Source organism: Balaenoptera ricei, chromosome 16 (assembly GCF_028023285.1).
Source record: "Balaenoptera ricei isolate mBalRic1 chromosome 16, mBalRic1.hap2, whole genome shotgun sequence".
NCBI classification, from domain to species: Eukaryota; Metazoa; Chordata; class Mammalia; order Artiodactyla; family Balaenopteridae; genus Balaenoptera; species Balaenoptera ricei.
The window spans coordinates 28,085,587-28,110,282 of record NC_082654.1 but is presented as its reverse complement, the minus strand read 5'-3'; the positions used below and the strand labels follow the sequence as shown (position 1 = coordinate 28,110,282).

The window sequence follows — 24,696 nt, the reverse complement described above, 5'->3', positions numbered from 1 at the left end:
TACCATTATTTTGGAGCTACTGACCAAAACAATTAGACAAGAAAAAAAAAGAGATATAAAGATAGGAAATGAGTTGGTGAAAGATTCATTATTTGCAGAAAAAGTGATTTAATGTATACATAGAAGCCTAAGAATCAACTGAAAAGCTATGGCAAACCAGTAAGAGAATTTGTTATGGATGCCAGGGTACAATGTTAATAAAGAGAAATTAGTAACCTTCAGGTATATGAACTGTAGCTAGTTAAAAGATACACTTCATTTGCAATAGTAAGAAAAATATATTAAATACCTTGGAATAAACTTAAATAGAATGTGTGTGTGTGTGTGTGTGTGTGTGTGTGTGTGTGTGTGTGTGTGTAAACATTACTAAGAGACAAAAAAGAAGACCAGATAGGAAAATTCAACATCATAAATACATTAGAGCTACCCCTAAGGTAAACTGTGAACTTGATGAGATCCTAATAAATGAAACTAACACAACATTGTAAATCAACTATACTCCAATAAAATTAAAATAAAATAAAGAAATGCCAGTCAGATTTTTGTGGGGACGAGGGGAGTTGGGGACTCTACAAGTGATTCTAAAGTCATGTAGAAAAAATAATACCCAGGAAAGTTTTGAGAAAGAAGAGTTTTGAGGTGGGACTGACCTTAGCAGATAATAACATGGGACAAATGCAGGTATTCATAGCTCCATCAGTGGAACAAAATAAGTCCAGGGCCAACTATACTTTATACGAGGATTTTGACTTTGCAGCAGGTGGGTGCCCCGACCCCTGCATTGTTTAAGGTCAACTGTAGGGGCTTCCCTAGTGGCACAGTGGTTGAGAATCCGCCTGCCAATGCAGGGGACACGGACGGGTTCGATCCCTGGTCTGGGAAGATCCCACATGTCGCGGAGCAGCCAAGCCCGTGCACCACAAGTACTGAGCCTGCGCTCTAGAGCCCGTGAGCCACAACTACTGAGCCCGCGTGTCACAACTACTGAAGCCCACGCACCTAGAGCCCGTGCTCCGCAACAAAGAGAAGCCACTGCAATGAGAAGCCCGTGCACTGCAACGAGGACCCAACACAGCCAAAAATAAATACATACATACATACATACTAAAAAAAAAAAAAAGGGTCAACTATATAAGAATGGAACTCTGGTCACAGACAAAGGCTTAATTTCAAATTAATAAGATCAATAACCTATTAGAAAAATAGACAAAGGAAATAGGCAGAAAAAGAAAAGAAATTAAAACAGTTCTTAAACTTTATGAGAATATTCTCATCTTCACTTTTTCAAAAAAAAAAAAAGCAAATTTTTGTTGCTTGGTATATCCAGAACCAAACTCTTCATCTCTCCGTTTCTTTCCACCCCATACAGGATCCCTCCTTGTTGCTCAGATGTAACCTGTATCTGAAAATATGTTGGACAGCAAATTTTCACATAAAGGCTGTATTCCATCATCCATCCTATTCCATTTAAATAGGAAAAATAATGCGTTCTCAGACCATTCAAAAACCCCAAACATGACCAAAATACTCAAATACCTATATTTAGAAAGTTAAAATACTATTATTTAACATTTAATGAACTGAATAGTATGTGGTGATTTTGTATGTTGTATGCAACAGATTTGTTTTCCTTTCTTCACTGTAGTGAACAGGTACTGTAGTGGAAATAGTGAAATAAAGATATATAATTATTTCATTAAGACATAATAAATGCAAATAATATTTAGCAAAATTGTTTTTTTGATTGATTATTTACCTACTGAAGAGTTGCCTCAGTCAGGTTTGGGAGCTGGGAGGTGGTGGCTGTAAGTCACCACCGTTGCTGTGTAGTGGTAGGCGAAGATGAACACAGGTAAGCAAGAGTAAGCTGGTGAAGGGATGAGCGAAACATAATCAAATACCTGTTTAAACAACATGAGCACAAGAGTGAATTCTGTTGAGATATCACAACTCACTCTTTTCTCACTAGGACTCACATGCAGCTTATCCATTTTTGCTGGTATATATATGTGCATATTCACAGTAGCAAGTTTCTATCCAAATAGGAGGTTTGGAGTGAAAAATGTTTAAAAGTTGTTAGAGTAAATATTCAGGTAGGGAGAGTAAGATGTTAAAGGATACTAGGACAGTTCTTTTCTTTACCATTCTGCAGGAAATACAGACCTAGTCCTAACCTCTTTCTAGTCTGTATTCCATCAATTGTCACATCCCTGTGTTCCTCTTCCTCTACCTATCTCACAGCTATTCTTTCCTTTTCGTTCCCGGTGTCAGTCTAACTCAGATCCTCGTTTCATGCCTAGCCTGGCAAAAATCTCCTTTCCCGTGGGGGCTTTACACCTCCAAGATATTTATTCCTTTCATTGTTAGAGGATTCCTTTTATGAAAGCTTGTTTCTCCACTATTAAACCTTTACACCTGTATTTAAGACTCTACAGTTGACTCTGACCTGTTTTCTATTTTGTTCACCCTTTTGTTCTAACCAAATTGATTCTGTTGCTGTTCCTCCACATTAGCCGTTGCTGCATTGGATCTTCCTCATGCTAGTCCCTCACCTCCATCCTCAGTGTCTACTCACCAAAATATTATCTGTCTCACTTGCTGAAGCACTGTTTATAAGAGTAGAATTACCAACATTACATATTGTTTACTATGTGCCAGACATGGTTCTGGGGGCTTAATATATAGTACTTCATTTAATAGTCACTACAACTACTAGATAGTATTTTCATTCCCATTTACAGGTGAGTGAGGCACAGAAAGATTAAGTAACTTGCCTGAGGTTGTATAGCTAGGAATGGACACAGGACTACTGAGCAGATATTTTAAAAAATAAGAAAGTTCTTCCCATGTAGTTACAGGAGTATCTGTAAGACGTATTAAGTGACGAAAGAGAGGTGCACAACCGAGTGTATAGTATGCTACCATTTGTATTAAAGCAGTGGGGAGAGGTGTATTCATATTTATTTGTATGTATATAAAATGCCTGTGGGAGGAAGGACTAAAACTAGTAGTGATTGTCTGTGAGGAGGGGAAATGAGTGGCTGAAGGCCTAGACTGGGAGGACAATTCTCTTCAGCACACTGTGCCTTAATTTCTTTTAACTGTTTTTTTAACCATATGAAAGGGTTATTTATTCAAAAAAAATTAAACAAGAAAATATTATCTATGTTTTGAAGGCCAAATTCATGTGTCTCCTCTTCCATGAACCTTCACTGATTCCTCAACCAAAATTGGGGTGCTTAGAATTGTTTATATTGCTGTGGAAGTTTTGTTGGGCCACTTATGAGGCCTTTAAATATTATGAGTTCTTTGTAGTCAGAGCCACCTTCTACATAGCTCTCTGACACCAAGAGCAACAGAGAGAATGCCTCATAAAAAGTAGCTGTTCAAGGGAAAACTAATGCATAGAAATCACCTGGAGTGGAGATAGCCAACTGACTCGGATCTGACATGAAGGGACTTTTGAGGTATAATAGAAATGTTCTATTTCTTGATTTGGATGGTGGTTACACTAGTATACATATCATCAAAATTTTAAATGTGTGTATTCCTTTTATTGTATGTAAATTATACCTCAGTAAAACTTTTGTTGTTCAGTACTTCTCACAATTTTGTGCCTAATTTCACATTGCTTTATTCACTCTTCCATAGTTCTGAAACACAGATGACACTGGGGGTGAAAGGAAGTGAAGATTCATCTTGTAAGCCAATATTTTCATCTCTCCCTGAAACCAACATTTTAAATGTGGTCAAGGTAGGAGAAAACTCTTTTTTGTATGTCTTTAGCACAGAGCTGGAACCACTTAGTTTTTTGCTTAATGGTTTTAAAACAAAATCAGGGACTTCCTTGGTGGTCCAGTGGTTTAAGACTCCATGCTCCCAATGCAGGGGGCCCAGGTTCGATCTTAGTCAGGGAACTGGATCCCCGCGTGCCACACTGAAGATCCCACATGCAGCAACGAAGATCCCGTGTGCCACAACTAAGACCCAGCACAGCCAAATTAAATAAAAAAAAAAAAAATTCACTAGTGTTTTACCATGGGATTTCTAGTCTCTGAAATTTCTTAGCAATAATCTTCATATTAAAGGTTGTTTTTGCTGTTTTATTTTTGTTTTATTTATTTTTTGTTCTGTTTTTTGGCCGCACTGTGCGGCATGTGGGATCTTGGTTCCCTGCTTGGAGTCTTAACCACTGGACCACTAACCCTAACACAAACCAGGGAAGTCCCTTATTTTTGTTTTAATATTAGGAACGAAAGGGAACTTTGAATCAGTTATGTGATTAAAATAGTTCTAGGAATACCTTTACCAAGAAGCTTTTTGCTACTAGTAGTTTTGAAACCAGTAATTTTTTAGAATTAGAATATATGAAGAAAAAAATTGTTACTTACAGTATAACTTAGTGACCAAGAATTAATAACATTGTTAAAACATTTTTAGTGGCTGAATCAAATCAATGATATTGAACTGTTAAGAAAATTCTGAAAATTAAAAATGGGGAAGAAAACACTTATCAAGTCAACTATTAACATGAGTATTTCTTGCCTTCTTTTTCCTAGACAACTGATGTTTCAATTTCTATATAGTTCTCTTTTGCATTTTTTGTTAAAAAGTTTTTATAATGTAAACTCTTCAAGCAGAATATATCTCCTTAAGTTGTTTTGTCTCTGATATGTGTCAAAGTTTCTAGGCTTGTGTACATCTATACATCCGGAAGGTTACCAGGATTGTGAAATAATGTTACTGATTTTAATGTTGTTTAAAATGAGTCTGGAGAAACAACTGAAACAGATTCCTCTAGTGGACTTTCAAAGCCTCCTGATAAACCTGATGAAAAACATCAGAGATTGGAATACAAAGGTAACATTACTTAAAATTTTAATATTGTTTTTTGTATAGCATCACAATTTGACTTTCATAGTGCGTGCAGAATTGAAAGTTTCTAACCTCAGTTAAGATCTTCAGCAGATGAAAAATAAACTGAAGAAACGACTGTCTGTGCTGGCACTGTATTTAAATTCATGAAACTGAATCTTTTCTAAAACTGCAGTTAATTCATTCCACAAAAAATGTGTTATGTTTACTGGGGATTTACTGTGGGGCAAGCATTAATGCAGGTGCTAGAGATAAAGCTGTGAAGAAGAAGAGCCCTTGCTCTCCCAGCACTTCTATTCTAGTCAAAGGGTTAGGTTATAAACAATGTAAATGTAGATTATAATATCATGTTAAGTTATAATAAGTGCTACAAATTACAGTAAAGCAGGACAAGGCAGGGATGCTCTACTATTTCATATGAGGCAGTTAAGGAAGCCCTTTCTGAAGTGACCTTTGAACAGAGACCTAAATGAAATGGTAGAGTGAATCATACATACAGCAAGAATTTGAGTTGAACTTCTGCAGCCATTGGTGGTAAACATGTATAGTTTTTGTTAGGTTTTTTAAAATTATATTTTTCAGCCTTTTTTGGTGGAAAATGTCAAACATGCAAAAGTAGAGAGAAGAGTTTAATGAACCCCTAAATACTTATCACCCAGCTTCAACAATTATCAAAACATAATCAATCTTATCTCTTACCCTCATCCCATACTTCCCTTCCCTACTCGGATTATTTTGAAGCAGTTCTGTTAGACTTTAAATACTGGAATAGTTGAGGATTCCTAAAATTCAAGAAATCCCAGGTCAGGAACATGTATTATCTTGTGCAACTCTCATTATATACCTTTGGAAACTGGTATGTGTACTTAGATTACCTTATTCTTCAAAGGACTGTTTAAATACAGATAGATATGATGTAGCACAAAACACAAAAGCCAAATGAAATTCTGGTAAATATTCAGTCTATTCTAGAGTTTAAGATAAAACTGAATATGTGTACTCCATGCTGTTTCTAAAAATGAATGCTTTTTATAATAATGCTTCATTAAGAAGGAATGTGGATGATCTGTTAGATATTTGATTCCACTGACCTATTTGAAAAATCTTGCTCACTGTTTGTTTTCAGGTGCCTGAACTCTGTCTGGCCATAAATGAACTCTCCAGCCATCCCCACAACCTTCTGTGGTTGGTACAGCTGGTCCCTAACTGGACATCACGTGGAAGGTATTGAAAAGTGAGAATTAAACACTAAGAAAAATGTGTGTTTACATTAATGAAATGCTTTTAGGTCCTTTATTTCCTTTAATCATTCCTTGAATGTTAAATCAGAGTGTTTTATTTCATATTCAGTTGTGGGAAAAGGCATTGACAGCCTGATTCTGATACTTAGATCAGTTTGTAATATTCTTGATTTTTGATTTTAGCTTATCTGATAACTTAATATAGATAGCATATACCATGAAAATGAATCAGTTTGTTTTTTGTTTTTTTGTTTTTTGCTTTTTTTTTGGCTTTAGTAAAAAGAAATCCCAGCAGTAAAATAGATTTTCTAACAGTAAATCATCAGGGTCAAAGATAAAGGCTCTTAATGGTTTTCCTGAGCTTCAGGCAACTTTAACTTTGTGTACAAATATTTTACATGAAAATTTTACTGTTCTAGTATAGCTTATATATTCTTGTATAGCCTTCTCTTGAAACATTAGCTAGCTATGTTTCGAATTACAAGAACTTCTTTTGGCAAACTTCATTTGCTTCTTAAGCAGTATTGATTAAACACATTCTAAATATTTTAAAATTCTAATTTCAGGCAACTGAGACAGTGCCTCAGCCTAGTGATTATTTCAAAGCTTTTGGATGAGAAACATGAAGATATCCCTAATGCGAATAATCTGCAGGTATAAATAACATTTTTGTTTTTTTTTTTTTTTTAAATCTTTCAAATTCCTAGTACATTTATTTTTATTTATGTATTTATTTATTTATTTTTGGCTGTGTTGGGTCTTCGTTTCTGTGTGAGGGCTTTCTCCAGTTGTGGCAAGCGGGGGCCACTCTTCATCACGGTGCGCGGGCCTCTCACTATCGCGGCCTCTCTTGTTGCGGAGCACAGGCTCCAGACACGCAGGCTCAGTAATTGTGGCTCACGGGCCTAGCTGCTCCGCGGCATGTGGGATCTTCCCAGACCAGGGCTTGAACCCGTGTCCACTGCATTGGCAGGCAGATTCTCAACCACTGCACCACCAGGGAAGCCCTTGTTTTCTTTTAATAAATGGGAGAGCTAGTGATGTGTAGAGAAAATTGATGGATCCTACGTCAAAAGTACTGAGGTTAGAGCCTAACTCAGGCATAATACTATTCATGTAATCTTTAGCATGGTACTTAACTAATGAGACCCTGTTTCTTTATGTGTGAAATAGAGACAGTATCACACCCTCTACCACATAGGATGGTTGTGGACAATTAGATGAATTAATGTATAAAAAGTACTGGGAAAGGGCTTCCCTGGTGGCACAGTGGTTAAGAATCTGCCTGCCAATGCAAGGGACACAGGTTCGAGCCCTGGTCCGGGAAGATGCCACATGCCGCAGAGCAGCTAAGCCCGCGAGCCACAACTACTGAGCCCACGTGCCACAACTACTGCAACCCGCGTGCCTAGAGCCTGTGCTCCACAACAAAGAGAAGCCACCGCAATGAGAAGCCCGCACACTGCAACAAAGGGTAGCCCCCGCTCGCTGCAGCTAGAGAAAGCCCGCGCGCAGCAATGAAGACCCAATGCAGCCAAAAATAAATAAATAAATAAATAGATTTATTTTAAAAAATAAATAAATAAAAAGTACTGGGAGAGGGCTTCCCTGGTGGCACAGTGGTTAAGAATCTGCCTGCCAAGGCAAGGGACACAGGTTCAAGCCCTGGTCCGGGAAGATCCCATATGCCACGGAGCAACTAAGCCCGTGCGCCACGACTACTGAGTCTGTGTGCCACAACTACTGAAGCCTGCACACCTAGAGCCCGTGCTTTGCAACAAGAGAAGCCACCGCAATGAGAAGCCCACACACCACAACGAAGAGTAGCCCCCGCTTGCCACAATTAGAGAAAGCCTGCACGCAGCAACGAAGACCCAACACAGCCAAAAATAAATAAAATAAATAAATTAAAAAAAAAAACGTACTGGGAAAATCATAATGTGCTATATAAATATGACATTATTTAATTAGTTCACCTTGTCAATGTTAGCAATTTTATCACAAGATTAGAAATTGCAGAACTATTAAACATTAATTGCATCTTGTACCTATTTTAATATTAAACAGTCTTTAAATTATAGAGCTTAAATGTGGTTGCCCAGTAGTGAATATATCTTGTATATATGAGTGTGTATAAACATGTCCTATAGAAACCCCACAATGAGAAGTCCTGAAGGCTTTTTACAAGCATAATAGCACTAATGGGGTTATTCATAGTTGAATCTGAAAATTCAACACAGAACCTGATCTAGATGTGGTGTTCTTGTTTGAATTGCAGTTCAGTACAAGATAGTCCGTTAGGTCCTACAGATTAAGAAAAAAAAAGTGAATAACATAGAGACTCTGACCTTGAAAACATAATGTAGTGGTTGAAACAGAATTAAGCAACCATTGTGGTACAGTGTAGCAAGAACTGTGATGGAAGTATGCACAAGGTGCTGTGGGACAGAGAGATTGAAAAGGTCAGCTGGTTTCTACATTAATAGAGTTGATGTAGATTTCATTCTAGATTTTTTTGGGGGACCACACCTGAGCCACCAGGGTAATTAGCAAATAGCTCTCAGTCCTTTCAGTGATATTTACTGCCATCAAAAGGGAATTCTTGGACTTCCTTGGTGGCACAATGGTTAAGAATCCGCCTACCAATGCAGGGGACACGGGTTCAAGCCCTGGTCCGGGAAGATCCCACATGCCGCGGAGCAACTAAGCCTGTGCTTCACAACTACTGAAGCCCGCATGCTTAGAGCCCGTGCTCCGCAACAAGAGAAGCCACCTCAATGAGAAGCCCCGCGCACCGCAATGAAGAGTAGCCCCCGCTCGCTGCAACTAGAGAAAGCCCGCATGCAGTAACGAAGACCCAATGCAGCCATAAATAAATAAATAAATTTATTTATTTAAAAAAGAGAATTCTTTTCAGAATTCAATAATGCTACTCACGGGGAGGAAGATTCAACTCTGCTGCCTTTCAAATAATTTCTCAAAGGAAGTCCTCCCTTTGACCTCTATTGTAATGCCATTTGGTCTCCTCCTTAAGTTTTCATCCTCAATTACAAGTACTAAATCTTTTTTTTTTTTTTTTTAATTTTATTTATTTATTTTTGGCTGTGTTGGGTCTTCGCTTCTGTCCGAGGGCTCTCTCCAGTTGCGGCAAGCGAGGGCCACTCTTCATCGTGGTGCGCGGGCCTCTCACTATTGTGGCCTCTCTTGTTGCGGAGCACAGGCTCCAGATGCGCAGGCTCAGCAGTTGTGGCTCACGGGCCCAGTTGCTCCGTGGCATGTGGGATCCTCCCAGACCAGGGCCCGAACCCGTGTCCCCTGCATTAGCAGGCAGATTCTCAACCACTGCACCACCAGGGAAGCCCCACAAGTACTAAATCTTTAATATCCCTTTTAGGGAATTCCCTGGTGGCCCAGTGGTTAGGACTTAGCGTTTTCGCTGCTGGGGCCTGGGTTCAATCCCTGAACAGAGAAATAAGATCCTGCAAGCTACATGGCACAGCCAAAAAAATAAAATAAGATCCCTTTTAAGCAACTGGGGACTTTTTTTTTTTTACTCTCATTTTATTGTAGTGAAGTTTAATAGTACAAAAAAGTCACATGACCTTGGTGGGTCATTTGGGGACTTTTAAGTAAAGAAGTGAATATCACTGGACTATAAGAAGCTAAAGGGGCAAAATTAGAGAAGGCAAAATGAACAGAGGACACACTGAAAAAAAAATAGCCTAAGAAAGAGCAAGTGTATTGCCTAGTATTATTCAGTGTCTCCTCTTTCTTTTGATAGATATCAGTCTTGCATCGCTATCTTGTGCAAATGAAGCCTTCAGATTTGTTGAAGAAGATGGTCTTGAAGAAAAGGGCTGAACAACCAAATGGCACTATTGATGATAGTCTTCATTTGGAACTTGAAAAGCAGGTATCCACGGCTAGATCAGCTCAAAAGAGTACATATGAGCATAACCAATGACAACTTCCTAACCATAGACGTTTCTGGGTTTAGAGACTAGATACATTCTAGCAAACACAACTATATAGTGAATGATATTTTTGTTTATTGCTGTCATGAAATTCTTCAGTTAACTTGAGGATTGAGGTAAAAGGATGGTTGTTGGTAATTTAATACTGAGAGTATTTTTTGTAGCCCTTTACTAGGGCAGTCGTGAGGTGGTAAAAGGAATGCACTTGAGTTAGAAATCAGAAACCTGGGATAAATGCTTGGCTTTTCCTTACTGACCAGCTCAGTTAACTTTAGCGAATCCTTAATCCTTCCTAGGCAGCTTTCCTAATGTATAAACTGGGATGACATGTATTCTAGCTAATTCATGGGTGTTGATTTTATTCATTTCTCTACCAGGCATATTACCTGACCTACATTCTTCTTCATTTAGTCGGTGAAGTTAGTTGTTCTCACTCTTTTTCTTCTGGACAACGGGTAGGTATTTTTTAGTGTTTTTTGTTTTTAATAAGTGTCACTATTGATGGAATAAATGAATATTCTTTATATAGGAGAAAACTTAATAAAATAACTTATCAAGTTACCTTTGGATTCACTATAGAAATCCCAGTGTACACTGGAAAGAGAGAAGTAATAGTAACCTTGCAGCCATGTCACTGACAAAAATTATTTGTCTGCACATGTTAGTTCTGTTTACTGGAGTGGAACTTAACTGTGATAACTTGGCAGTAGTGTAATACATTAATAAGATATCAAGATCACCAAATACCAAATGGGCTAGCTCTTAGCTGGTTTCTTCCCATCTCTGCTCCCACTCCACTTCCTGTTTCTTTAGAAATAATGTTTGCCTTCAAAATTAAACTGATGGTAAGTCAGGCTACTTCAGATATGCATTTCTAAATTATCTCCCCATGTTAAGATTTTCATTTTGAATTATTTTATTCTTCCTGTTCTATCATGTTCCATACTCCTGGGGAAAGTTCTTGTTTAATTCTTCATGTTTCACACCTTAGGTAATCCAACCCCTGTTTAAAACTTTGTATCTCCTTAGGCATGATCAGAAGGACACAAGACTGGTTCATGTCTTTTTATAAACACTGCTGTACATAGAACTATGTTTGCTCTCCTGATTGGAACCTAACATAGTCATCTATCTGTTCTTACATATGGTCTTTACATTTTTAAATTATTTTTTTCTGATTAGAAAACAATCAAGGATTATTGCTTTAAAATTCAATTATTATAAAACCATATAAGGTAGAAAGTGAAAGACTTTATAATCCAGTGCCCTCCTATAAATTTCTCCATAATTTATGCATATACTAACATAATTATTTTTTTAATGAGGTCATGTTATTCATATTATTTGCAACTTGTCTTTCTTTTTCCCCCACTGTAAATTACTGGCACATCTATCTAATAACTGTAGTATTTCAAAACCTTTATGGATGAACATTCCTTTCTGTATGATCACATGAACCTTTGGAACCTTTGGAAGCATTACATGAACCTTTGGAAGCATTTCTCTAGGGTAAATTCCTAGAAGTAGAAATGCTAGATCAAAGGTTATAAATTTTTCAAATTTTAATTATTTTAAAATGGTTGTTATCACATTTCCCCCCCAAAAAATGTCCATTTACATTCTCACCTTAGTATATTCAACCTTAGTATATATATATATGAGTGTGACTGTTTTGGACCATACACTTCTAAAACTTAAGACACTTAATTTTTCAAGGAACTACCACTAAACCTCCTTTTGTTCATAGAGAAAAAAATAGGTTAGCTGTTACTTGAATATTTCATTAGAGAATGTGTTAATGGAAAGACTCTTAAATTTCTAGGCACTACTTCACAGTCTGAATTCTAGGGTTGATTTTCATTAATGTGCCTTAATACATAGCAAAACAACCTTTATTTTTGTGTATATTTTATGCATTAACTAGCAATAAACCATAACAGTCTTACTGTGTGGCAGTTAGTACTTTTTACTGATATGACTGCTATTATGTTGGATGGTTAATATTAGAAATTGCTAAGGTAGATTTTTTAAAATGATTGTTAGCTGTTCTAGCTATATGATCTTTTCTTTGTTAATTTGTAATGCTTCAGAGTTGTTTTCATCCCTTGCATTTGTTTTACACAGAAACACTTTGTGCACCTCTGTGGGGCTTTAGAAAAGCATGTTAAGTGTGATATTAGGGAAGATGCAAGACTGTTTTATAGAACTAAGGTAAGTGTGTGTTTTTCTTACTTATTGTTAGTTTTTTGTTTGTTTAACCTTGGTTTCATTAATACTTGAGTAAGAAAAGCATATAAGCCTCTCTTTAAGAAGGAACATATAAGATTAGAGATATGACTTTCTCCTTTAATAACAAATTAACTTCTACTAAGTACTTCTAGCTAGATTGAAAGTAAAGGAGGGGAAAAACTCTCAAAGCAAATACATTTTAAGACAAGCCGAATAGAAAAGCTGAATATATGAGTATGGAGTTAGGAAAGCAACTTTGGTATTAATAAAACAATTTGACGATTTTTCCTGAAACAAAACAGGTTTTTCTGGAAACTTTTTCTTCTAAGGATTTTTTTTATTCTAAATCATCTTTTAGCTTTTGTAGTGTAGAGCCGATCCATTCTTGCCATTTGTGTTTGGATAGTTTCGGCTTTGTAACTTTATATTTTACATTAATTAGCTGTAAAGGTCAGATATTTCAACAATGCTCATTTAGATTTAGTATCTGTATTTATTTTACTAGATTTAAGTTAAATAAAAAATGAGCAACTAATGAAATTGTATCAGATTGCAGATTTTCAAATACATGTAGGGGATAGCTCTTTGCCTTAGAGTGGAAACTGTAGTTTCAGAAGCACATTCTTTTGAACATTAAAGTTACTGGCCCATAGAACTTGGTGGTAGTGGCTACTGCTGACAGACGTGCTAAGGGGGACCACCCAAGGTTTTTGTTTCTTAAAGCCAAGAGGCTGGGCATAGACTGCTGCCAGGGCTCCTCTTACTTAGAGCAGAGAATGACACAGAGGTCTGTGGCAGTTGCTTTCAGGGGATGGTCCTGCTGAAATAGATGAATTGCATGCTTCTCCACAAGCATCTGGTAGAAAAGGTGGTGATTGTTTTAGAGAAACCGAATCTGCTGAACTCTAAATGGAGAAAAAAGCAGACCTTGAAATTTACTTTATAAACTTAAAGCAACTATAAAATTCCTGACCTGTTTAAAACATTTTGTTGTGACTTCCCTGGCAGTCTAATGGTTAAGACTCTGCGCATCCACTGCAGAGGGCATGGGTGCGATCCCTGGTCAGGGAACTAAGATCCCACATGCCATGTGGCACGACCAAATAAATAAATTAATTTAATTAAATAAAATATTTTGTCAAGCAATTATGTCCAGGAACTAACTGAGAGTCTCTAATGTGGTAGGAGTTTAACACAGAGACTTGCTAAACCTCCAAATATAGGAATAGATCAGGTATTTAAAGAGGATTCATAGTGTAGTCTACCTTTGAACAACACGGATTTGAGTACTGATTCTGTCCAAATTGTTTCAGCTTCCTGCCCTTGGGTGAGTCATTTATCACTTTCTTTGTTTTTGAGGCAGAGAGAGCAGTATGATTTTCTGCTGTGCGGGGGCTTGGCACCACTAACCCCTGCATTGTTCAAGAGTCCGCTGTACTTTGCAAAAACGTAGAGAGGCTTAGCATTGAATTTTGGATCTCCTAATAGTGTGAAAAGGAACAAACGACAACCCTTTTTTGTGGCCTTGAGTCTTTCAAATAGAACTTGGAAGGCAGGGAACAGCCAAAGCTTTGGGTCCTGTAACAAAGGCCACTCTTCAGCATCCCTTTGTGGGTGTTCAAAAGACAGCAAGTTGAAAATATAAGTGTCTTGAAGGCAGGGAGTATGTTTTTCTGGATGATCTTTAGTAACTAATGGGAAAATGGAGTCCTAAGCATTCAGTATTTTAGATATGGTGATGAAGGAAGGTCTTAGTAATCACTATGACTTGAAGGCCCCTCCAGAAGTTGAGGAGTTTATTCTCTCTTAACAGAAACCACATTGAGTTGTCGGGTGTGGGTCTGTCACAGCTATGAGGTCTTTTGTATCAAGCATTAAATTGTTTTGCTCTGATCCCTTTTCCCCTTCTTGATATTTTTAAGGTAAAAGACTTGGTTGCCAGGATACATGGAAAATGGCAGGAAATAATCCAGAACTGTCGGCCTACTCAGGTGTCGTTTTATTAAACAGTTTCATTTATTCTCAGTAGTTTTGCTAAATGTTATTTCTTCATACTATTCAAAAACAGTATGACAGAGCACTTGCTTCTAGGTATCCTAAAATGAACTGAAAGCCCCAGTATAATATTTTATGTATGTTTTTAAATTTTTGTTTGCTCTTATATTCATTAATTTATTTCCAAAGGTGTTTGACCCCATTTTAAAATGTTACATTGCATCAGATGGAGGTTATTTCACGTGGAGTATTTTTCTTAATGTCTTTATTAAGATAAAATTCACATATCATTCATTTCACCCAAAGTGTACAGTATTTTTTAGTATATGCACAGAGTTGTGCAATCATCACCACAATCTAACTTTAGAACATTTTTGTCACTCCAAAAAGAGATCACATACCTGTTAGCAGTGACTTCTCATTCCCAACCACCTGCACTCCCGTCCCTACTCCACGCCCTAGGCAACCACTAATCCACTTTTGTCTGTATAGAGTTGCCTGTTTTTTATATTTCATACAAATGGAATCATATATGATGTAGTCTTTTATGACTGGCTTCTTTTATGTAACATATTGTTAAGTTAGTCCATATTGTAGCATGTTGTATGTCCTTTCTATTGCCAAATAATATTTCATTATATGGATATATCACATTTTATATATCTACTTATTAAATGAGTTGTTTCCACTTCCTGGCTGTTATGAATAATGCTTCCATGAACATTTGTGTATAGGTTTTGGTGTAAATGTATGATTTCAAATGAAAACATTTTGGGCATATACCTGGGAGTGGGATTGTTGGATCATATAGTAATTCTGTGTTAAATGTTTTGAGGAACTGCCAGACTGTTTTCCAAAGTGGCTTCACTGTTTTACTTTCCCACCAGAATGTATGAGGTTTCTAATTTCTCCACATTCTTGCCAACACTTGTTATTATCTGTCTTTTTGATATAGTCATAGTAGGGGATTGGACATGGAATGTCATTGTGATTTTAATTTGCATTTCCCTAATAACTACTGATGTTGAGCATCTTTTTATGTGTTTATTGGCCACTCATGTAGCTTCTTTGAAGAAATGTCTGTTCAAATCCTTTGCCCATTTTTAAATTTTCTAATTTTAAGAATTTTCCATGTGTTCTAAATACAAGTCCCTCATTAGGTATATAATTTGCAAATATTTTCTCCCATTCTGTGTGTTGTCTTTTATTGTTTTGATAATATTTGTAGAACAGAAGTTTTTCATTGTGATGAAGTTCAGTTTTATCTTTCTTTTTCTTTTGTCACTTAGGGTTTTGGTGTTATATCTAAGGAGACTTTCCTTAAGAGGGGCATTGTTTAAACACCTGATGTTAAGTTTGCCATCCTGCTTACTTACAAACCAACTAATATGGGATTGTCTAAAATGCTTCTCGAATTTTATTTATTTTTAATTTGGCCACGCCATGTGGCTTGTGAGATCTTAGTTCCCAGACCAGGGATTGAACCTGTGCCCTTGGCAGTGAAAGCACAGAGGCCTAACTGCTGGACTGCCAGGGAATTCCCTGCTTCTCAAATTTTAACGTACATAGGCTTCAATAAGGAACTTGTTGAAATACGGATTTTGATTTAATAGATCTGGAGTGTAGCCTGAGATAATTCTGCATTCCTAACAGGTTCTCAGACTGATGCCAATGCTGCTGATCCGGAGACCATACTTTCGTTAGATAGGGCCTAGAAGTTGCTCATATTTTATATAAAAGTAGCAGGAACACTGAAGATGAGTTAAGAAAAGCAGTCTCGCTGTGTTATGACACTTTGACTCTTTTGCTGTTGGTGTTCTTCATAAGATAGAGAAGTCTTTGAGAAATCTTAAGTTAACGTTTTGTTGTTCTTGTTTTAGTTTTTAATCTCAGTAGACTTTTTTTTTAGGCCTGCCATTTTTGTTGATGTAACATTAAAACAGAAAAGAATTTAATACCAAAACTTTGTATTAATCAGCTTAACAGGGACTTCCCTGGTGGTCCAGTGGTTAAGACTCCGCACTCCCAATGCAGGGGCTCCGGGTTTGATCCCTGGTCAGGGAACTAGATCTTGCATGCCGCAACTAAGACCCGGCACTGCCAAATAAATAAATAATTTTTTAAAAATCAGCTTAACGTTTTACTTAATCTTTTTAAATATGTCCCTCCACATGTGTGTGTTACTGAGGAAAACATCTTGTACTTACTTATACTTTAAAAAAATTTTTAGACTATAAAATGTGAAACTTGAATCTGATTACCATAAATTTTCAGAGCAATGTATAATATCAAGACTTTATTACTTTCATTATCAAAGCCCATTGTCTGATGATTAGTGGTTTTATAAGGATTAATTCATAATCTGATTTTCCTTTATTCTGTTTTTTTCCCCCTTCCCTTTTCTAGGGGCAGCTTCATGACTTCTGGGTACCAGATTCTTAACAGGAGTTGCAGCAGAAAAATTATGAACCAAGAGAAATTCAATAAGAGCCTTTCCTAAAGGAGTAGAAAGTAGTACAGAACCCAGTGGAAGGCTAAGAAAATGTTCAGCAGATGTGCTACTTGAATATCTAGTATGAAGCTGGTAATGAAGAAATTGCCATTTCTGAAGCAGATACGAAATGCGATCTGCTTAAAAAGGCAACCGGCCTTTTAAAAGAGCAGAATCCCATAACAAGAGGGGAGGGGTGGAAGCAGCTAATAGTTGCATGTCTAACCTTCCCCTGTTAACTCTTGTTAAATTGTAAGCCAGTTATCTTTTTTGTTTGTTTGTTTGGATTGTATTTGCCGCACTTGGATAATCACAGAAAGGATGTAAGAAAGGGTTTGGATGAACTTGAGGAGATGGACATGGAAACCAAGATCAAGTTCCAGTTGGTTTAATTTTCCATCTTGGTTATTTTACGACTCAAAGGGAACGCTTAGAACTGAGTTTACTAATAGAAAGCATAAATCTCTTCTGTTACTCCTGTAAACCACTGGCGGGTTTTAATCCATGCATTTTTCTTGGCTATTCAAGATTATAAATCTGTTGGGTTTTTAAAATACATCAGAACAAACAGTTGAGAAACAGAAGTTTGGTATATTGTCAGATCCCCTTAAGGGGAAGAGTTTAAGCTATAAAATAGTGGCTCTGTTTTTATTCCAAAACATACATATGCAGTTTGTTTTGGATTTTCTTTAAGTGCATATATATATATATATATTTTTTTTTTTTTAATACTGGTTAAATTTTAGAACCTTGGCTAAATCTTAGAATTCTGGCCCTTTGTAGCCATATTACAAAAGTCTATATTGTAAAACCTTAAAGATCTGGACAAGTTTCCAAAAACCTTACTTTCATGAGTATATAACCTTGGCAGAGACCTGAATGGCATTTATTCTTTGGTACACTACGCACGCGTGTGTATGTGTGTGTGCGCGTGTGTGCTTGTATTTTAAATTTGTTGCACTTGAAAACCACAGCTGCTCTAAATTCTTAAACACTGGAAAGCCATCCTTTGGTTTAAATGGTGGAGGGTTAGTAGAAGTGCACATGCTGGTCTTAGCCTAAGGGCCTTTTGAAGCCTTAGGTAGTAATAGCCTCTTACTAACTAACTGAAAAATTCTTTTGTTGACTGAGTGTCCCTTTTAGGAGGGTTTGTTTCTTGAAAGATAATGCCAGCTTTGTTTTCCTTTCTTTCAATATTGACTTGGATGACACTGCTCTCCTGAGCATTCTGCCTCCTCCAGTTGTGAGGGAAGGATGATGGAGGGGAAGGGAATTGGGCTTGACGTTCATGGTTTGAGAGGGGAGAAAATAAATTTTTTGAAATAGCTTTCTACCTCTAAATTGAGGCTTAGGAGTAAAAACCATTTTATCTTAAATTTATCATTTAAAATAGTATCTAACTTTTGAGCCCATGTCAAGCATTGAGCAGTTAGAGACTTTATAGGGAAGACTAAGTTAATCCAGTTCCCAAGAACCCAGGCTGAATGAGGCTTCAAGAGTCAGACCAACAAAAGTTTTATTCTGTGTTGAGTTTACTGGTAAGAATATTATTATCTTGATACTACCTCTCAAGGGTATTGTTAGAAAATGCCACTTATGGTTAATGAGATAGATATAAAGAGTTATATTGACAGAAGCTTGAAACTCTGGCATCTATCTGCCCAACGATGGGGGCTTTCACTCTCTGTAATTTAATACTTTGTAGATACATTATTTGTGTGTAATTTTATAAGTGTCCATATTTTTCTCATTTTGCATTGTGTAAAGTGTACAATATCTCAAAGTATAAAATACTGCTTATATTGCTTGTAATTACAGTGTGTAAATATTTTCTAATTGTGTACATTGACAGGGGGACAAGTGGGTTATTCAGGTTTTTTTTTTAAGTGACCCTTTTGTATTGCAGTTTCAAAGGATAACTGCCCATCAAATTTAAAACCACTTTGATACATGTTTATTTAGCAGTTCCAATAAGAAAAGTCTCTATTTTTAATTGTCTTTCTCCATTAGAGAAAAATACTTCATCTGTCCCTTTAAAATCAATGGCCAAACATCAGTTTGGACCCTTGTATTTATGACTTTGGTAGGTGTCTTTAGTCTCCAGGTCATATTCCAGCCAGTATTTGCATTGGGGTTCTCAAAAATTTTTGTGAGTCTCTTTAGCACAATTAGCCCATGGTTTTTCTCCCAAATTAAGTATTATCCTTTTCCCTCTGAGTCCCCATGCTTTGTCTCCCTCCTGCTGCTGTTGCCCAGTGAATGGGATGGTAGTGGGGGAGAATATGTTCATTGCACAGAGAATGTCAGGCCACTTTTTTGGACTTGGCAAACAAAGCTTGCACTGAGTGGTGGTGTGTTTGGCAATATTACTCGGCCAAAAATCACCTTGTCTAATTTTCTGGATATGTATGTCAAACTTATTACCCTTACTGCAAGCTGAAAAATAAGGTACTTGTGTTTATGCTTCTGTGTGTAACTGTTTGCCTTTTCTAAACTGCTTTTCTTGTTATCCTAAAATATAATTCTGTTGGTTATATCATGTTAAATGAAGAGGCTTTCCATGCACAAAATGCATCTATGTAGCAGTAAAGTAACAGCATTTGTACATTTTCTGTCTATCTCCTGAGGGCAATGGTGCCTTTGTCACCTTTTAGAAGGCTGGCATTTTGTTTTTGTTTTGAAGTACAAGTAATAGCTTGCTTTGGACTTCACAAAAATCTCCCCAGATGCAAAAGAAAATGGTGTGTTGTCATCCAGGCTCAGTTGGAGCATTTGTATTTTTATTTCTGTCAAAACAAGTATAGTTGGTGGGGACTGGCCAGTAATAATGTGTGGAATCTTTAAACCAAGAGTAGTTTTGAAATTTAAAAAAACAAAAATTTAAGAGGTGACCCATTAACAAGTGACTGAGTTGGAGAATTAGGGGAGGACTGTTCTGGTTTGTCTCTAAGGAGACAAGTTAGGGTACAGGTGGCTTGGGCATGTAGAGCATGATCTGCAGTTATTTCTTATTCATTAACAGTGTTGGTGCACCTCCTTATCCGTGTGTTTGTTTTCCCTGGGCAGTCCTATCAGCCAATTAATCCACCAGCTTTTATGAAGTTTACAAGTAAATGCAGATTTCCTTTTTCTTTCCTCTTTTTTTTTTTTTTAATTTTATACTATTTACATCTTGTTTTAAGTCCTATGAATGTATGTGTCTGTTATTAAAATGGCTTTTTCTTCACTTTGGACAAGTGTTTAGTAATATTTGTTTGGGAGTGGGGATGGTTAAGTATCTGGAATGTCCTGATTCTTCCCCTGCCCCACCTAGTTTTTTTTTTGTTTTTTTTTTTAAATCTTTTATTTATTTTATTTATTTATTTTTGGCTGTGCTGGGTCTTCATTGCCGCACGCGGGCTTTCTCTAGTTGCAGTGAGCGGGGGCTACTCTTCGTTGTGGTGCGCGGGCTTCTCATTGTGGTGGCTTCTCTTGTTGCAGAGCACAGGCTCTAGGTGCGCGGGCCTCAGTAGCTGTGGCTCGCGGGCTCTAGAGCACAGACTCAGTAGTTGTGGCGCACGGGCTTAGTTGCTCCGCGGCATGTGGGATCTTCCCGGACCAGGGCTTGAACCCGTGTCCCTTGCATTGACAGGCGGATTCTTAACCACTGCGCCACCAAGGAAGTCCCCCACCTAGTTTTTAAACTGATTTCTTCCTTTCTTCCTCTTGCATTGGATTCTCCAGTCAGTTTTTTAGCTTGATGTTTCCTGTTTCTGGAATACATAAAGCCATAGTTGTACATAGTTCACTTTTATATAACCCAATTAATAATTTGCTGCATACTTTGCAGTCAGGAATTTGGTAATCTCATTTTTAGATTACCTCATTCACTATGTCCATTCAACAACTGTTGAGTACCTACTGCATGCTAAGCACTCTTTTTAGGATTCGGTGGTAAACAATACAAACAGAGCTGTCATGAATCTTACTTTCTGAAATCCAGGTGAAAATATTTTCTGTTATTAGGCAAAGGGGACTGGAAAAGAATTCCCTCGGCCTGGCTCCCTTGTTCTAGAGCTCAGGGCAAAGAAAGGGGAAGCCATACAGTGCAGAGGCAGAGCTTAGGACCACTTCCAACCTGCCAGGCAGATACAGCTCTGGATATGCCAGCTGAGAGGAGACATAGGTTGAGACCTCCTCACAGGAGAAACTGTTCTTACGAGCTCAAAGAAGGGCTGGGCATGGTTGCCAGAGGCTTGAGTTCCAGAACCATGCCAGTATTTCTTTCTCCCTTCTGACAGGCTGGTTAGGAGGAGACCAACCCGCCTGTGAGCACTTTTCTCCAGACGTGGGATGGAGGGGTAGGGGGCAACAGCCTAGGCAAAGCAGAGAAATTGCCTTAAATACTTACTGGGAGACAGGCAGTATAGCCTTTACAAGTTAAGGGCTTTGACCTTGCCCTTAGTCCTGACCTCAGATCCCAGATTCACCATACCAGCCATGTGATCTTTGACAAGTTACTTAGCTCCTCTGAGCCTTAGTTTCTTCATCTGTTAAAAGGAATAATAACAGTGTCTACCTCAGGATTAGTGAGGGCTAAATAAGCTAATTCATGAAAAGTGCTTAGCAAAGTGGCTGGCATATAGCAAGAACTCAATAAATGATAGCTGTTATTATTTAGCTCTACTTTGAGGCTCTTCTCAGATGACAAAATTGATCTTGGCACTTTGGGGTTCACTGACATCTGAGCAAACCATATCTCTTAATATTATAGTGTATGTGTGATTATTCCTTCTGATACAGGGACCTCCAGAAGCTGCTCTGTCCAGCTCTGTCTCTGCTGGCAAAAAATTGTGATTTTTTTTTTTTTTAAACCCAGCATGCTAAAGCTAAGAAAGGAATGGTGGGTGGTGATTTTCCATCATTTGTGGACATGTCCTAACACTCCCTTTTCCTTGCTAACCATTCCCCAGGCTGGAGTCAAGAGAGGGCAAACCAGAAGGCCCAGCTTTGGGTCTGACTCCAAGACGACTGGCTGGGAGGAAAACTTAACAGGCAAAACAGGCTTCTGAGGCACAGTGGGACAGACTACAGCATTATTGCACTGGTGACAGTGCCTACAGAAGAAGCACCTCAGCTGTATGTGTGGCCAAAATAAAGATCACACCACCTAAAGGGAGAGTACTGGGCAGACCAGAGCTGGAGATGGCAAAGTAGGAACAGAAATGCTGCCACAGTGAACAGGAAGCAGGACAACTTGACTAAGCCAGAGTTCTCTTGCCTCAGGGAACCTCTGCTCAAGTTTCAGGATTTCATACCCACCCCCTTCACCTAGGATCTCTGCTACAGTGAGTAAATGCTCTTTGCAAAGCCTGGAGCCAAACGCTGGTGTGTAGGTGGCTGAGGACAACCAGCACTGCCCTCTGCCACTCTCTTACAGCGGAGTTAGGGAGAATAGCCTAGCAAAAATAAAACCCATATTTGTGTTCTGTGTTTCTGAAGTACACCAGAAGGTTTTCAGATGGGATCCTCTCATAGCCACCCTATGAAGCAGCCAGGGTAGTGACTTTAGGGGTAAGTAACAACCCACTCAAAGAACGACCTTCCTATGTCCCAGGATACAGATTCATGGCTAGGTTAGGATTAACTGCTTGGTTTGATTTTGAATCTCTTTCACTGTCACTATCCCCTCATTCGTATTTTATCAGCTTGATTTGTAGAGAGGAGTATTGTCAATCGAAGGGGCTTCCTATAGAAAGTTCCATTAATTGCTGTTACATCTGATCATTTCATTAAGTTCAGAGATTGAAGTGGGAGGACAGCAGAGAGAAATGGATTTGGTCTGAATCTATCTTATCAGAGATAGCGAAGTAACTGCCCAGCTACAGTTTAGCAAGTGCCATGCTGGAACTCAACGCTGTGATTTGTACATTCCGTTCATTTGAAAATGTGTGAGGTTCTGAATCGGCCATCAGAACACCTTAGAGGAGAAAGGCTTGCCTCGTAGAGTGTACGCAAGTGGGATGCCAAACCGACCACCAAGTCACTTTGGCCTTCTTGCCACCTCCTGAGGTATCTGAGGTTGGCACTGAGTTCTGTGAGAACATGAGGAGCTGTGTCCCTTAGCCCACTGGCCCCCTGCAGTTTAATTTCTCTCCTGTCTGGTACCATGGGGCTAGCAGTCTTCCTGCCCTCCCTCCACTGTCCCCCAACCCACTTTCCCACAAGGACTGCAGATATATATATATATATATATATATATTTTTTTTTTTTTTTTGCAGATATATTTTTCATAGCCATGTCTCTCTTGGTCTTCCCAGCTTGGACTTCCTTACTCAATCCATCAGCTCTTTTTTAGGATTTTTTTCTGTAGTCTTTTCTGCACTACTTGCTGACTTTTCCCTTCTGTTTCCTACTAGGAACCTTCTCATCTCATCAAATCAAACTCACTTTCCTCTTTCATGCCCCTTCCTGTCTGCCTACTCCCCCAACACTCATCTGTGCACAAACTTGCACACTTCTGCCTTTGCTCTGACAATTCCCCTTCAGGTTTACCCTGCTTCCCTCTTCTCAGGCTTTTCCAGTCCTGATTTCAAGGCAAGTTGCTTAACCCCTTAGAGCCTGTTTTCCAATCTATAAAATAGGGCTATTAATCCCTCAGGGTGGAATGAGGCTACAATGAAAAAAAAGAAGTTGGACACTCTTTGTAAAAGTTTGTGTACATTTTATTTATTTATTTTGGAATCTTAGTTCCCCAACCAGGGATGAAACCTTTGCCCCCTGCAGTGGAAGCGCAGAGTCCTAACCACTGGACTGCCAGGGAATTCCCTGTGTATACTTTAATATAAACATCTCTCCCCAGCTATCTCCCCCTCCACATACACACACATCCTATTTACAGAGTGCTGGGGTGGTGGAAGTGTGACGTGGGCCCTGCTGTCTAGCAGTCTGCAGTCACACACAACCGCACAAACTACGAGACTGTATGTGATGAAGTGCCAAACTGAGCTTTGGGGAATTCTGAGAAGAGGGATGACATGTCTTTCCCAGGGTCCCTTCAGTTAAATAATGGCAGCTACTTTAATCCTGTTCACTCTCTCTCAGGCCAGTGCTCATCTGCCTATTCCCCCACCCCCTGCTCCTCCAGAGCTCAGACTCTTAGGCAAATATGATACTGTTACCTATGACCCTGTGGCCCTCATCATTTTGGTCTTATTCTTGGGCCCATATCAATACTGTCACGGATGAGAGAGGGAGGATCAGGCCATATCATGGCTAGAGCTCAGGTTTGATTCAAACCCTAGAGGGGGATTTAATAGGTGGTGGGAAGGAAGCATGGCCTGAGTTGAGGGGAAATTGCAGGGCCAGATGGCATGGGAGGACTACCCTAGCGGAGTTTAAGGGAGTTGGGGAATTGATTCTGAGGAGGCTTCCTAGATTGTTGCTGGGTAAGATGATTAAGCCTAGGCAGAGCAGGATATTTGCCTAGGAGGAGCTCACTGTAAGATCTGGAGTAAGAATGATATTCAAGATGAGCTGTAAGGTAAGGAGCTGAGTGACCCAGTCCCCGAGGAGGTGAACCCCAGTTACATCTAAGATTTGGCTGAGTGGATGGGTGCAAATGGTTGTGGCTTATTTAATCAGAAAAACAGCATTTTCTGTGTGCACTTCTGGTCAAGCTGTTACTTCATCCCTCCAAGCCTGACCCCCTTCACCTCCTCAGACCTCAAGCTGAAAGAGCAGGCGGCTGGAGACCCTTGAGCTAGGAATCAAGACACTGTTCTGTGGTGAGAGCTGCCCCAACTCTTGGTCTCCACCTACTCTGGCCCTCTGCCCTAGGCAGAGAGCAGAAGGAGGTGTCAGGAGCACAAGAAGTGAGCTCCAGATTAGAGGACTGGCCAGAGGGCCTTCG

At 38.6% G+C, this 24,696-nt stretch overlaps 1 protein-coding gene across 2 annotated transcripts in view; it reads left to right on the top strand.

The window, feature by feature from the left end:
• Window positions 1-20,031, top strand: part of SLF2 (SMC5-SMC6 complex localization factor 2) — a 41,613-nt gene extending 21,582 nt beyond the window's left edge. For both annotated transcript variants that reach the window (XM_059899976.1, XM_059899975.1), the window contains exons 12-20: window positions 3,652-3,754; window positions 4,684-4,860; window positions 6,002-6,099; window positions 6,683-6,770; window positions 9,898-10,029; window positions 10,468-10,545; window positions 12,215-12,301; window positions 14,242-14,310; window positions 16,721-20,031. In XM_059899976.1, coding sequence (XP_059755959.1) covers window positions 3,652-3,754; window positions 4,684-4,860; window positions 6,002-6,099; window positions 6,683-6,770; window positions 9,898-10,029; window positions 10,468-10,545; window positions 12,215-12,301; window positions 14,242-14,310; window positions 16,721-16,756 — 868 coding nt within the window. In that variant the 3' untranslated portion in view covers window positions 16,757-20,031. The remainder of the gene's footprint in view (window positions 1-3,651; window positions 3,755-4,683; window positions 4,861-6,001; window positions 6,100-6,682; window positions 6,771-9,897; window positions 10,030-10,467; window positions 10,546-12,214; window positions 12,302-14,241; window positions 14,311-16,720) is intronic.
• Window positions 20,032-24,696: the final 4,665 nt, after the last annotated feature.